General features: G+C 42.4%; 2 protein-coding genes across 2 annotated transcripts in view; one reads left to right on the plus strand and one right to left on the minus strand.

Annotated features, from left to right (window-relative positions):
• LOC116452167 overlaps window positions 1–9,376 on the plus strand; it is a 75,289-nt gene extending 65,913 nt beyond the window's left edge. The window contains exons 65-72 of the mRNA XM_032126360.1: window positions 612–709; window positions 1,091–1,275; window positions 2,321–2,523; window positions 2,948–3,137; window positions 3,777–3,886; window positions 5,581–5,700; window positions 6,083–6,222; window positions 8,383–9,376. Coding sequence (XP_031982251.1) covers window positions 612–709; window positions 1,091–1,275; window positions 2,321–2,523; window positions 2,948–3,137; window positions 3,777–3,886; window positions 5,581–5,700; window positions 6,083–6,222; window positions 8,383–8,398 — 1,062 coding nt within the window. The 3' untranslated portion in view covers window positions 8,399–9,376. The remainder of the gene's footprint in view (window positions 1–611; window positions 710–1,090; window positions 1,276–2,320; window positions 2,524–2,947; window positions 3,138–3,776; window positions 3,887–5,580; window positions 5,701–6,082; window positions 6,223–8,382) is intronic.
• Window positions 9,377–12,113: 2,737 nt separating this feature from the next.
• Window positions 12,114–14,400, minus strand: RMI2 (RecQ mediated genome instability 2). Its single transcript, XM_032125658.1, has 2 exons — window positions 13,920–14,400; window positions 12,114–13,352 (listed from the first exon to the last, which is right to left on the minus strand). The coding sequence occupies exons 1-2, from the start codon at window positions 14,383–14,385 to the stop codon at window positions 13,204–13,206; spliced, it is 615 nt and encodes a 204-aa protein (XP_031981549.1). The 5' UTR covers window positions 14,386–14,400; the 3' UTR covers window positions 12,114–13,203.
• Between the last annotated feature and the right edge of the window lie 186 nt (window positions 14,401–14,586).

Genomic DNA, 14,586 nt, shown 5'->3' on the forward strand with positions numbered 1-14,586 from the left:
ACACAGAAAAGTTAACTATTTTTGTTTATTGAAATAGTGTAGTTATCTTGCCACATAATAAGCCTGTGCACAGCTGATTTACTGTTCTTGCAATATTTGTCCCTGCTTTCAAAGAGTACTTTTCCAGCTAGAGGAGAGGTTGTTTTACTAGTTCTGGTTGAAATCACAGTAGCAGTAATCTGTCATCCATGTAGTTTTTACTTTGCTTCAATAGAGAGGAGGAATTGTGATTCCAATAAACTGTACAAATAAATCTGGGCTCTTCTAGTTGAAATGAAAAGCAAAAAAAGATATATCATGAGGCAAATTGATATTAATAAAGATACCAGTCTTTTCCAAGCTACTGAAGCACATTAACTTAGTGAAGCATTGGTATACTTTAAGTAATGTTATTTGGGAAGAATATATTTCTGTCCATTATTTGTTGGTGTTGTGACTAGAGTCTGTCCTCTGGATATTAACCTCTACATGACAAGATGCTGGTCGGCAGGTGACAAATGCAAGAGAGACTAAAGCGGAATTTCACATTTATTTAAAACTCACCTGCAAGTACTGACCCTGCCCTGAAGCCATACTGAAATTTGTTTTATAATCTCTTGACTCTTCAACAGGCTACACAGCAGGTGCTCAGGTGGGCAGAGGCCATGTTTTCCAGAGCTGTGAGCAAGATTCGGAAGCCCTTGCTGAACCTGTACAGTTTTTCACCCAGGTAACTGGTAACTGGTGTTTTTGCAGGATCCCTGCTCTGGGCAGTGTTCTAAATGGGTATGTGCACAGTTAGTCTTCCTGTCAGTCTGCTGCTGAGGGTTCTGGACAGCCACCCAACCACTCTTTGCTTTGGGCACATCACATCCTAATGTTTATTTCTGTTGGCTGCCAGGCCCTACTGGGCAGCAAACAGGCTATCAGTAACTGATAAGTGGCCTGAGATGGCCTGGGGCAGTGCAGCTCTTGGCCAGAGTAGGGTTGTGTTTTGCTGTTCTAAGCAGACTACAGTTCTTATGAATATTTCACTTCCACATTTCTAATAATAATGCAATAGCATTTCATCAGTTCAGCAGGTAAGGGGTGTTCTCTTCGTATTCTACAGGAACTGTTCCGTGGCAGGAAAACTGCCAGTACTGCCTAAAGCAGACCTGTCCCTGCAGCTGGCAAATGTTACTACTTACCTCATTGGAGAAAAACTAATGAGGCCTCTGCAAGACCTCTACAATCTCAACATCCTTGCAGAGTACTATAGATTCAAACGGAGGATGATGGAGAGCCCCTTTGAACGTAAGCCCTTTCAAAGTGCTGCTTTGTTTTGTACCTGGGTCTATTTCCACTTAATTCTTTATTTTAAAAATCATATTTGGAATAGTAGTTTACATAGAGATGGTTATTAATAATTTTCCTATAAACTTACATAGTCTTTCTTGTAAGACAGTGATGGTATGTGTAAGAGCAACACTCTGGGCAAAGCTGACATGCAGTAACACTGCTCTACTTAATATTCATGCAAATTTTGCAACTTCTTACACTTCTACTCTCGAGACTAGAAATCAGCAAGTGTCATTTATTGCCTTATCCATATGCTCCTGTGAGTTGATACTACGGTTCAGTGCCAGTCATACCTGTTGGCTCTGTGTCCTGGCAGAGAAGCTTGGAAACTGGTGCCTTGACCTCTGCTGCCTTTAGGATGAGCAAGCTCAGCCCTACCAAAACTTCAGAGACAGTACTGCCTGTAGAAGTATTGCTAAAAGCTAAAGGAATGCACTAACAGTCCCAACTGTCCCTTAAAGAGAATGGCTTTTCCAGAAAACCCTTTTTAATGGTTTCCTCCCCAGAGACAGAGACACAACAGCAGGCTGTGAGAGTAGGTCCTAGTGACCAAATCAGGGGAGTGATGATCAGCAGAATTTCCTGGACTGCAGCTGTTTGATGCACTGTTTTGGAAGGGTCGTTTTTGGAGACAATATTCTTGTTTTTTCTGCATAAGAATGTATAGTGTGTGTGTTTATAAATATGACTATCAAGTCGTATAATGATAAATCAAGATGAGCTTTGAATCCCAATTCAAGTTTATCGAAGTTTTACAGCACTCAGGTAAATATATAACAAAAAATAAATAATGAAATTGCTTTGTTTCTGAGAAAGTTTTGTTGCAGAGCAACTACAGTGTAACTAATTAAAATGTAAGTGTAGTAATGTCGGTGTAATAATAAGTTGAGAAATTATTTTAAGAATATGCCAGCAAGAAGCTGTGTGTGTTGCAATATGCACAGCATTTACTGCTCTGTGGAAAACTCACTGATGTTTCTTCTGAAATGCCGTTCTCCAGATCATGCTATGTTAGTGGGGACCAAGCATCTTGTGACTTTTGATGGAAAAATGTATGATTTGGCATCAAAGTGCAGTGTACTTCTTGCCAAGGATTTTGTTCACAATGCTTTCACTGTAATACTAAATGAGGAAACTAGGAACTCAAGATCACTGTATGTGAAGATGAACCAGACTGTGATGAGTATCTACCCACGACTAAAGGTAGGAAGAGCAAGTCAAACATTTTTTATTTTTGGCAGAAATTTTCTTCAACTGACAAAAAAGAAGTTTTTAAAATATTAATTCTCAAAACATAGATCAGAAGCACTCTCAGACAAGGGCTTTAAAGTAACCACTTCTTAAAAAGAAAATACCTCGTCAAAGCAAAACCCTTAACTCAAGGGCTGCCTCTTTGCTCTCTGTGTATGAAAGAAACTTTTCAACTTTCCTCTGACATGGCCTAAAAGAATGGCAGTGAGGGAGGCTTTGCGCTTTCTGCTCTTTCGGAAGTTTAACACAACCCCGTTCTTATTCCTGTAATTCTGGACTAAGTTGGCCTCATCCCACATGCAAATCCAGACTGTGTTTGCCTGTGACTGAACTTACCCTATGACAGATTTGAAATTGCATTTTCATTTTAAAACAGATATCCAAGATGTATAACTTCTCCTTTACGGAAGAGAACTGCCAAGTACTGGATCAATCCCTTGAAAATAGTACCATGAATTCAAGGCGAGGAACCAACAAAATAGAAATATCTGATCACAAAGGAGTTTCTGTTTCTTGTGACTTTCAGTATGATCTCTGTACTGTCACTCTGGCTGGGTGGCACCACGGTGAGTATCAATCATACAGCTGTTCATAATTTTTGCTATCTCTGAATTATCTGTATGATCAGTAGTACCAGCATCTGTGCAGTCCTTCACTTGTTTTTCTCCATTTATACACACCCTGGAAATGGCCCTAGGCATTCCCAGTAATTGCCATCTAGAGCATGGAATGCACCATTCCAGTAAGAACAACAAGTTCTATTTTACTGTTGATTCAATGCAGTAAAGCAGACAGAAAGCAGAGGCAGAGGTACTGCAGTCAGCCCAGCCCCAAACCCCGGCTGAGAGATCTGCTCTAGAGCAGGCTTAGCTTGCTAGACCTGCAAGACAGCTACAGAGGGACGCCCAAAACCTCACAGGCCTTTTGGTATACTTGGAATGCATTCCTATCCATGTACCCCACACTATTCTAAAACTCACCCCCCAAAGATTACCAGAGAATGGATCTGATGTCTTGGTATGCTCAGGAGAAGCCCATGACCAGCTGAGACATGAGATGGCAATGCAGGCTGGGCAGCTTCCCCTCTTCCACACTAGAGCTGAGCCCTGCTGGACAGAATAATCAGAGCCCAGAGACAGCTGCTGTAATTCTCCTGCACCTACTCTGGACAACTCCTATTTTATTCCATTTTAATTTCCTCCCAGGTATTTCAGCTGGGCTTTTTGGTACCAATGATAATGAAGCTGGAAATGAATGGATGGTGCCTAATGGTTCCTTCACTGACAATGTGCAGGAGTTCACACACAGCTGGCAGGTAATGAACTGAGGGGCTTCTGTGTGCAGAGCTGCTGAGCACAGAGGGCAATGTCTGACACACTTGGTTGGCTTAGATGAACTAAAGCTCAATAGTGAAAACAGCAGCACACTGTATTGTTTTGTGTCTAACCAGGGAAGAGGTTGCACAAATTTGCTAAAAACTGTTTAAGAATTCCCCATAAATAGGCATTGAATATTTTTGGCCTAGGTGGTAAGGTCAAACACAGAGGTGGCTCCTGCTGCTGCTTTCACAAGAAACTGAAGTTGGAGCCAAGTATCTTTGATGTTTTCCTCCTTAAAGCACCTCTTCCTGGAATGCAGGGACGGTGCTATCAGGTCTCGGCCAAATCTGTATCATCACTCAGGCCACAATTTGAAGTTTTCTTTAGAGCTGTTAGTTCTAGGTGGGTATGTTGAGCCTCTTTGTTTTGCTGTAACAATTTTATACCAGTAACATTATACCTCTGCTTACTTCATGTACTCTGTCATCAGCTGAAGATAATCTAAATACACAAACGTGCAGTTGTACAGAACCATTTGTGAATGCAACCAACCAAGAAAAGTAGCCTTAACGTGCTCTCAAGCCATGTTGACAGGATCCTCTAAATCCCTTGTACAAATCTATTACCAAAAAGAAAAGGAAGCAGCATCTTATTACCACAAAGATTTTGTGACTGTTCCATTTATCCTGTTTCACAGAAGATGTCCGAGTTCTGGGAACAGAAATCTCATTTTCTGCTTTATGTCAGTGCTTTACTGTAAAAGAGAGAATTGCTTCAAGTATCTTGTACTACTTCTTGCTGTTGCAGAGATACAGTTCATGAGCTTGCAGCCTATGTTTATGTTAATAATGAGGCAGGATCACAATGTGACTGACCATAGCCACAATTTTCTTAATTGCTAGAAATATTAATTTCTAATATATTCCTAAAAATGGAAAAGTTCCCCAGAGACATTGAACAAAATAATCCATTAAAAGCAATACATAAGAAATTTAGTGTCATAAAGAAGCAAGGCAGTCCTGAGTGCCCTTCATTAGGGGCAGAATGGCTGCACTTGCACTACTGATTGGAAGGGTTTACACTGAACTGTAAACTCTGACTGGCTCCTAGGAGCTTTATCCCAGCCTTTGTCACACAGTGACCTTGCAAAGGACATCAGCAGAACTCCACCATCACAAGGCCAGGGCTGCACAACAGAAGGGGACTGAGTGTCTCACTTCTGCAGGATGAGGGTTAGCACAGATTAAATGGTCAGTTCATTTTCCTTAGTAACTAAAGTAACTACAATTTACACTTGCTTAAAACTTTTTGGTGGTGTAGTTTTGTTGTTTTTTTTTTTTAAAGCCACCTTTACCTTTGACCAACCCAACAAGGATCTGAAGTTTTTTTTCTCCATCAGAAAGAGCTAGTAAAAGCACAACTTTGAAAAGAGAACTAGCCAACTGCCTTCTAAGTCAGCAACTACACAGCAAAATCCTTCAGCGAGTAACAGAATCAATAGGAAAAGGAAACTGGCTAATCTGCAAAGTGCCTCTCAACAGTAATGAACAATAAACATTAGAGCACAGTACTGAGCTGCCCATATCTTTCTTCAAACCAGCTCACACTGGATATCTGAAGAACTTGTCCTACCCTGATGTATGTAAAAAAACCCCCAAATCCACCAACTTCCGTAATTCTGTTTTCTCAGGTGAACAAGTGCAGTCTTGCACCAAAGAAAGAGAAGCCATGTCCAATTACAGAGAAGCAAAACATCTGTAAAGTGTTTTTTGAAGAACCACATTCACTTCTTAGGAACTGCTTCAAAGTTGTAAGTAGAACTTCAGCTAGAAGCACTGTCTTAATTATGTGTCATTCTTCCAAGGAAGACACATAACCATTGCAAGGATATAGAAGTTTAGTTGCAGAGAACTTTAGAAGTAATCAAAACAGCAATCCAGATAGAAAAAAAGGTGGTTTTATCATCATAAATATAAAGGGAAGTTTTTGATATCCACAGAGTAGTGGCATGACTGCACTACTCTTTAGGATATAGGTCTAGAATATGGAAACAGAAATAACCTCCTCACTGCTAGGAAGGGAATAAAGGTTTATGAATGGTCCTAAGTAGGCAGGAGCAAGGGGACACAACCCCAACCTCTGGATTTACCTGTAGGTCCCCCTGCTCCCCTAACTCATCCCTTTTTGCCCAGGTGGAGCCCGAGCCATTCTACACCATGTGTACACAGGACACCTGTGACTCCCCAGCCTTGGGGGCTGCCTGCACCATAGCAGCAGCTTTTGTTCATTTGTGCAACCGGAATTTTGTCCCTGTGGAAATCCCTCCACAGTGGTAAGTTTCATTTCTGACTGCATTGCTCCAGTACTTGCATGTCTGCAATTCAAGAACACATGAGAAAACAAAGCTAATGAATGTGACTGTGGGCATGAGCAAAACTGATCCTATTCCCAGAAATGTTCTTCTTGGCTACCTCCCCTTCCTGCTGTTCACTCAGCAGCACACCAGAGCCCATCCACTGCACATTCTGTACTGCCTTTCTTACTTCATCCCAATTTGCTGTGTAAAAGAGGCAGAAGGATACCTGCAGAATACTGTGTGATGTCCCTAGGAGCTTCTCCTCTTGGATACTATTTCTGGTTCCATCTTTTTTTGGTCTGAATAATGCATTTGGGAGTCACATTAACAACAATACATATTATACAGACACAAAAAGAGACATTTTTGTAGTTTTCAGCTTCTAATAATGAAATTTGTCTATGTTTTCAACCTTGAATACCCAGATTATCAATACTTGTGTTTTAACGCAGCTGTCAGCCAGACTGCAGTTTTAAGTGGATTCCCAGAATACAGCTAAGGAAGATGAAAAGCCTGAATGGAGCAGTAGCAGTTGCTTCAAATTTTTGTCATTACAATCCTTGCCCACATCTGTAGTTATTGTGCAAATTCATTACAGAGCCTCACGTTTCAGTGAAAGTGCACACACTGCTGCACTGCACATTGCTGCAGAACAGCACAGTTCCTTCTCCAAAAGTCACTGGAGCCATGTGTGCTGCTAACTGGAGTTGCATTATTGATACTCTTGCCCAAGTAGTAACTTACCATATTTTCCATACTTTTACAAGACTGCAGTGGGAACATGTACACCAAATAAATGGCAGGATCATGCAGAAGAGCCAATTATGCTTTTGCTTGAAATGAAGCACTTCTGTGTTTACTCCTTTTATGCTCCATGCTTTGCTAAGACTTAGCATTATTTATTTGCATTTGTAAACTCGCTACTATCTCAAAAGAGTGAGCTGATGCCTACAAACCCATTTGTAGTATGCCTTAAAAATCTACAATTATTAGCTGATTTCTTACCCATTGAGGAAGGGAGTAGTATTTGTAGATGGGTTTGTTGGCCATAAAATAAAAACCTAAAAAAAGAACACTCACTGTATGTGTAAGTGCATCACATCACATTCCCACATGCTGCAACAACGCCGCATGTCAGTATCTGCCCGAGCTGTTCAGTTCACTCAGCTCCTAAGCAGTAGATGATCAGGACATTTCTGGGTAGCATCCTGTAGGCAGTGAGTGGTTTTAGCTCTCAACATATAAATATGAAATACAGAGACAAATTTTGTTAAATGTGAATCAACACAATATTCAGTATTCAGACAATAAGGTTTGGGAATAGCCTGGTAGCTGAATGATTGAAGTCAGCTAATGCTGCCAGTTTACATTATCTCATTTCTGAGGAAAAAGATTGGAATGAAGGTGGATCACAAGCTCAGTTAATGAGAACACACTATTAAAGAAGCAAAGTACATTGGGGATGTACATGTGAATAAACATATTTAAGATAAGAAATACTTCTTCTCTATCTAGCTTATTTTATGTATCCAGTTTTGGACATCATGTTTTATTTAAATTGTGAACGAGTTGAGAACAGTCCTGAGGAAAAAATGGAAGGGCTGAGGAAAGACATGAGTTAAGTCTCTAAATATGTAAACACTCTAAAGAGAAGGAAGTTGAACAGACCAAACTAAGGGAGAATTAGTTTTGACACAGTGAAGGAGTCTGTAATGGTTGGGTTACTCATGCACACTAACTGATAACCAGCTACGGTCATGAGAGCAAAACAGAAAGTGGCTGTCAGCAGAAATTTCCTTTGCACTGTTTCTTAGAAATTCATGCTTATCAAGGATGTTCCACTGAATAGCTGAACTACCCAGACCTCATAAACTTTAAAAATAATGCTGCCCTTTTCCTCCTAAATGTGAATTTATCAAATATGAGAGAACCTCACATCTTTATTTCAGTTCAGCGATCTAAGATAAAACCATATCTAAAAATGCTGGAGTACTTTCCCCACAGTTTTTTGATATCATAAATATATCTGATGCTATTTTCCCTTCATAGATTTTTTGCATTTCATTGTAATGAGAGGTTGCATTACACATGACTTGTACTTTATTTACCTGGACTTCATCTCTTCTTCATTTTCAGCTTGAGCCAGTTCTGAATAGCAGATACCAGCTCTGAAGATGGAAGAACCCTTTCAGCACCCAAAGCAGAACAGTTATTTTAGGTAGACAAGCTAGAGGCAAGAATAGAGAGAGAACAGTAGAAGTGGGAATGCATTAGTGTTAACTGTAAATATCATAAAGTATATATAGTATAAAAGGAAAGCCTTCCACCCAGAACCCCTGAGGGCAAGAGCAATTATTTCAGTACAGAAACTATAATCAACCAAAACAAACTGGACATGAAGTATCAGTTACTCTAAAAGAATTCTCCCATTCAGTGGCAAAACTGCCTCTCCACAAGCCTTGAACCATAGCACAAATACACTGAAAAGCTGAGACAAGCTCTCTTCCAGCTCAGATTAGTACAAGTGGACTACTTTGTAAAAGCAGCATTATCAGCTTTGAGTCAGCAGAGATGCTGACTTCTTTTTTCTCCAGAAATGAAACTCCACTGTTCAGTGGTTCTGGAGAAAGTTACATTTTTTTTTTTTTTCCCAAGTGCTCCAACGCTTAAGAAGGCTAAGATAGAAATAAGATGGTTAAATAATGGAAAGCAGTTAATAATTTTCTCATTTTTATGCTGGTTGATTTTTCCCTTATTAATGTATACACTGTTAAATGAGAAACAGCCTTCTTGGTTTCTGTGCACCAGTTTCACACGTTCCCTTTGTGTCTTTAGAACCCCCTTGTCAGCAGTCAGTTGATCTGTTGGGAAAAGGTGACCAATACCTACCCCACCCATAAAGTAACATTAAGGTGTTACAGCCATCTCATCTGTCAAATCACTTTCTGTACTGTAGGTCACTTGATCAAAAAATTGCATTACCTTTCTCCACACAGTGCCTGCAATGCAGCTATTCCTTGATAAAAGGTAACACTGCAAAATCCATCCAATGTCTTTGCATAATATGCAAACATTGAAATAATGGTGTTCTGAACTATGACATCATGCTAATAAACATTTGACTGCCTTATTTTTATGCTGGAACACATTTTTATTGATTATTCGTAATAACAAAGTTGTACTGACCTGGAGAGTTGGGACTGGCTGGGTTTGAATGGCTCATAGACAAAATCAGCAGCTGCCTCTTGCCTCATGTACACTGCTTGCAGCTGCACTCACTTTCTGAGCACTCTCTAGCTTGATACAAATTAAAACACGATTCCTACACTAGTCAGGAAAAAATCCTGCCATTTTTAGGATTCCCACACACATCAGATGGTGCTGTATAAAACACAGTAGAAATCAAGTCTTCCTCTGTAATAATTTTATACCTGCGCCCTTGTAATGAAACCAAAATTGTATGAAATATTCCTAAAATATTTAATATATTTCTATAATTTATAAAAATATTTATACCAGTTACTGATTAAAAAAACCACATCATTTTCTCTCCAGTCACTGAATGTCACTTCACTGCCCAACTAAGCACACCAAACACCTCTGAAAAGTCTTGAGGTGACAGCTTCAGGAACAAAGAAAAACATCAGCAAGTAGAGGAAAGGATTCAGAAGAGCTCAGTCAGCAATATAGAAATACAGGAATTAAACTAAATACTGCAGACAGCAACACTGAGCTGGATGCAGACACCAGGTCTCCTACAAGCTGCATATAATTTATCACTGGTGATAAGGAAGCCATTTAACTACGAATAAACATTTTAAACTACAGCCACTTTGCTCAGCCCAGTTGTTCCATATCTCTGAGCTGTTCCCAGGTTCTGGATGTGCATAGTTCCTGTCTAGATACTCCAGAGAGGCAAGAACTTTAACAGGCCCCCAGACACACCTCAAGTCCTGAAGCTCTGCAGGGGCCAGACCCAGCCCCACTCCTACCCTGAAGCCATGAGCCAGCTGGAGACCCTGCTGACCCTGTGGGCCAGCCCAGACACCCTGCGGATGCAGGGCACCTGCCTGCATACAGGGCATGCACAAGGCACCACTTACATGGAGCAGGGCTAACAGAGCCACCCCTGGGGGCCAGGGAGGAAAAAAACCCCACCAACCCCATAGTTAAATGAAGTGTTCAACATCATGTTCATAATTGGAATTTAGCACTGATTTATAGCTGCCATGAACAAGGTCTTACCTCCATGTTTCTGCACTGGCAGCTGTGCCTTTGCTCCCTGCCAGACTGCTGCTGTTAATGTAAAGGCTAGTGCTCTGTCACAGTTGTTCACCCAATACCTGCCCACAACCACAGCAGTGTCACAGGCCACAGGGTTCTTCAACTGAACTGTGTAAAACCTTTAATGAACCAATGAAACGATCCAGCCAAACAATTTTTAAGTGTGTCTTATTTACTGCATGGTAATGTCTCATCTTGGGAATTAAAAACTGGAGCTAACATATCACCCTCCCACCTAACAGAGGAGAGATGGCAGCTCCTATCAGCAAACACAACAGCTGTGACAGACAGGGATGTGGGGAAGCCCATTCCAGATGTACCTGGAGGGAGGGACAGCAGTCTCCCTGCAGGGCACTGTGCCAGCTGTACATAAAACATCCCTCAGGCTGACTGAGACCTTTGTGATTTCTCATGGATGTGAACCTCTGGAAAAGAAACAGCCTGAAAGTATCTGACTGAAGCATTTATCAGGTCAGTCCATCAGCTTCTGTATTTCAAAACTGGCTTTTTTCTCTGCACTAGCCCTGGCTTTATCAGGGCTAAACTTCTAGTACAGAACTACTGACAATGCAGCACATTATTGAAGTAATCCAACATGTTTATGCCTCAGATGCAGGTAATGCAGTATATAAACTATGCTGTCATATGGCAAATACATAATGTCCATTTCACGTATCAGGATCTCCCATCACACAACACACAGGAATTTCTCCCTCTGTAACTCCTGCTGTAAGAGCACTTTGAACACACCAGCCCACATCAGCTGTCCTCGCAGAGCACAGGTAAGTTCAGTCATTCTTCCCAGTGTAGTTTTAGTGCCTTCAACTCACCTCCAACATGTTCTTTATACAGAACCCCCAAGGTCTATAAAGTTCACAGAATTTCTGCATACTACACCAAATTAACCCCAAAACAGATGTAACAAGAGCCCAGCTTTGACTTCTTCCTCCTCAACACAGGGCTAGAGAGGCCCCTTATCCTGTAACTTCTCAGTTACATGCTCTGCTGTACAATAGCAACAAAAATCACAAACCCATGCTCTACTGCAGAAGTTGAGATACAAGGTGAGGAAAAGGGAGAATTTCCAGTACGCAGTAGAGCCCTACAATGCCAAACTGTGGAAATCCAGAGAGAAGACCCTTCAGCCCAGCCTTAAACAGCCACCAACATCCATAAGCAGCCTCTCATTAGGTGAAGCACAGCTGAGCTGTGAGTCAAAGCCATCTCCAGCAGTCTTTTGTTTAGAGCACAACACTCACCCCAGTTACAAGTGTCTTTTGAATTCCTAGGAAAATAATTCTTAATATGAACCAGCTGCCAACCAATATGCTGAACACATGGATTATTTCTGAAAGGCTACAGCACTCCACAAGTGGATTTTTTCCAGAACACATTAACCCAGACTACCAAAATTCTTTATCCCTGTATGTTTTGGCATTTCATCAGCAGGATCTCAGAGCACAGGATTTCCACTACCCAGCTGTCTGTGATGTGGTCTGGTTTGGAATACCAAAGTCAAGACTGGAATTGTACTCTGAAATCCAGTCTTTAGTCTGCAATCTTTAAAGGACACTAGCTAGTTTCCACATGCTTTGAAAACCTAATCCCACAATCAAAAAATTGAATTACCACCATGTGATTCTCATCTTAATCTCTGACTGAATGATCTACAATTCATCTCCCCTTCCAATATGCATTCCTAATTAACATAACGCTATTGCTGGACAATACAGTCCCTAATCACAAAGTCATTCCACAGAGATAATGCCAATGCATTCGTCAGGACCCAAATTCTCTTCAGACAAGATAGAAAATAAACAGTAGTAACCTTTCTACTTTTTATAGGTTTCTTGATGTGATTTCATTGTTTGTTTTTTCAGAGGAGAAGGAAAGAAAGATAGATAAGAATAGAATAGAATTATTTAAACCGTTAAAAATAGCATACATTAGAAGAAGAAAACCTTCAAAGAGAAAAATGCACTTAGGGACAGAATTCTTGCTTCTGGAGGTAAAAAGTATTTGCATCTTGCACCTGGAGAACCTGTTCCAAGGAATCCTGCATCACATCTTTTCATTAACTTCACTTCACTGGAACAAAGGGGTCATTACCATACCACTTTCAGTATTTCAGAAACTAGAGAGATATTTTAAGTACAAGACACTGCTAACTGTTACCAAGAAACACCTGTCTTACAAGTAGTTTACAGACACAGTGATTACTGAAAGAAAATACAGGTGAAAACGATTACTTCCAACCACAGTCCAAACGGATTGAAACACGTTTTGCCTTCATGCCACGTTACTGAGTTCACCCTGGTAACACGAGTCCTGTGCAGCCCTTGCTGCCATGAATACATTGCTGTAAAACAACTGCCTCAACACGTGCTCCCACAAACAGCAGCTACACACACAGAAACATACAGCATTTTTAATAGTGTAGACATCTTACTTAAAACATCAAATAGGTGTTTCTCAAATATGTTGGTATAAAAAGAGACTGTAAGATACGAACACTGTGATTATTATGAGATAAGCACTGGTCCCCACACTTAACTGAGCCCAACTTCTCACTTTGGTTTACTCCAGGAGTGGTTACACAGCATAGTCCAATGTTCTGCACCAAAAAGCAAAAGAAAGCAAATTCTCAGTTCTTCTAGGCAGAAAGTAAAAGTATTAGGGGATGACTCTGTGCAAATCCTCCACTTCAAGGTCCCACATATTCTTATGGACGGGGTTTTCAGAGAGATCTGTCATCTTTACTGCTCGAAGAACGGGCTCAGGACTGCAGGACCGCACCACACCCATGACCATTACATACTTCCCTAAAAAACAAGTAAGCGTTAAATTTAATTAACCTTTGTATTGTCATTTAAATTAATAAACCAGATTACTAAAACCGAGTAAACAGTGTGAATTGAAGATAACAATACTTGTAACACAAGGAATGAAACTTGCTTAGAACTAAATTTCAGAAAAAGACGTAATTATCTGTACAGCCACTTTCATGGCATATTTAACTACATTGTCACATACGGTAATAGCCAAACAAATACAAGTTTGTCCTGCTGTTTAAGCGGATTGAGGATAGGTCAAAAGACTGAAAATTTAAGCAATGTGCCTATTTTGTACCACAGTTTCTGCAATTCTGCAGACCAACACTTCTCCGTTTGAACTGGCAGTTGTGGTGAAGGGGAGAGAAGGAAAGAAAGAAGGAAAAACAGAAAAGAGAAACAGGAGTAGAATCCGTCTCCTTGTTCCGGGCCTCCCGCGCGGGGCCCGGCACGGCCGCCGGGCCTGGCCGGACGGAGGGGATGTGCCGAACCGCGTTAGAGCGGCCACGGGCAGGGACAGAGCCTGCTGCCCGCGGGGATCCCGCCGCCCCACGGTACCTGCGCTCAGGCACGGCCGGCCCTGCGGCACCTGCTCCACGCCCAGCACCGTGAAGGCGCCGCTGCCGTCCTGCAGCCGGGCCGAGCCGCCTTCGGCGCCGCGCTGTACCTCGAGCACGGTGCCCTGCATCCACACGGCCCGCAGGGACAGCGACGCCCGGCCCGCCGCGGTCCGCCGCAGCTCCCACGTCCCGCCCGCGCCTCGCTGCGCCCGCCGCAGTTGCGCCGCCAGCACCTTCACGGGCGGGCCCGGCGCCGGCCCGGCCATGCTGAGGCGCCCGCGGCTGAGGGCGCGCCGCCGCTGGGGGCGGGAAGCGCTCGCCCCGCCCCGCCCCGGCAGCGCCTCGGCGGCGGCGCTACAGCTGTGGAGCGGCCGGCGGTGAACGGGATGTGCATGCCCGTGCACGGCAGGGTTGTGTCGGTGCAGATCACAGGCAGTGCCCCCCAGCTGGTTCACCCACCCCATAGCGCTCGACTGCCCAGCGGCTGCACCGTGCACCGGCCCCCCTAGCCACCGCCCCTCACCTGGACAAGGGACCCACAGCCTGGCTGGCCCTCATTTTACCTGATTTCAGTTCAGGATCGGCCCCTTCACGTGCAAAAGACAGTGTGAGATGTCACTGGTGGTGTGTCACAGCGGAGGGTGCTGCTGGCAGTGGCTCGGCCC

The sequence above is a fragment of the Corvus moneduloides genome, chromosome 16, assembly GCF_009650955.1.
Source record: "Corvus moneduloides isolate bCorMon1 chromosome 16, bCorMon1.pri, whole genome shotgun sequence".
Classification (NCBI taxonomy): Eukaryota; Metazoa; Chordata; class Aves; order Passeriformes; family Corvidae; genus Corvus; species Corvus moneduloides.

Coding starts and splice junctions, on each gene's coding strand:
- RMI2 (XM_032125658.1), bottom strand. CDS start 14,385: ATGGGGTGGGTGAACCAGCTGGGGGGCACTGCCTGTGATCTGCACCGA. Junction 13,353..13,919: donor CCGGCCGTGCCTGAGCGCAG/GTACCGTGGGGC, acceptor CTTGTTTTTTAG/GGAAGTATGTAATGGTCATG.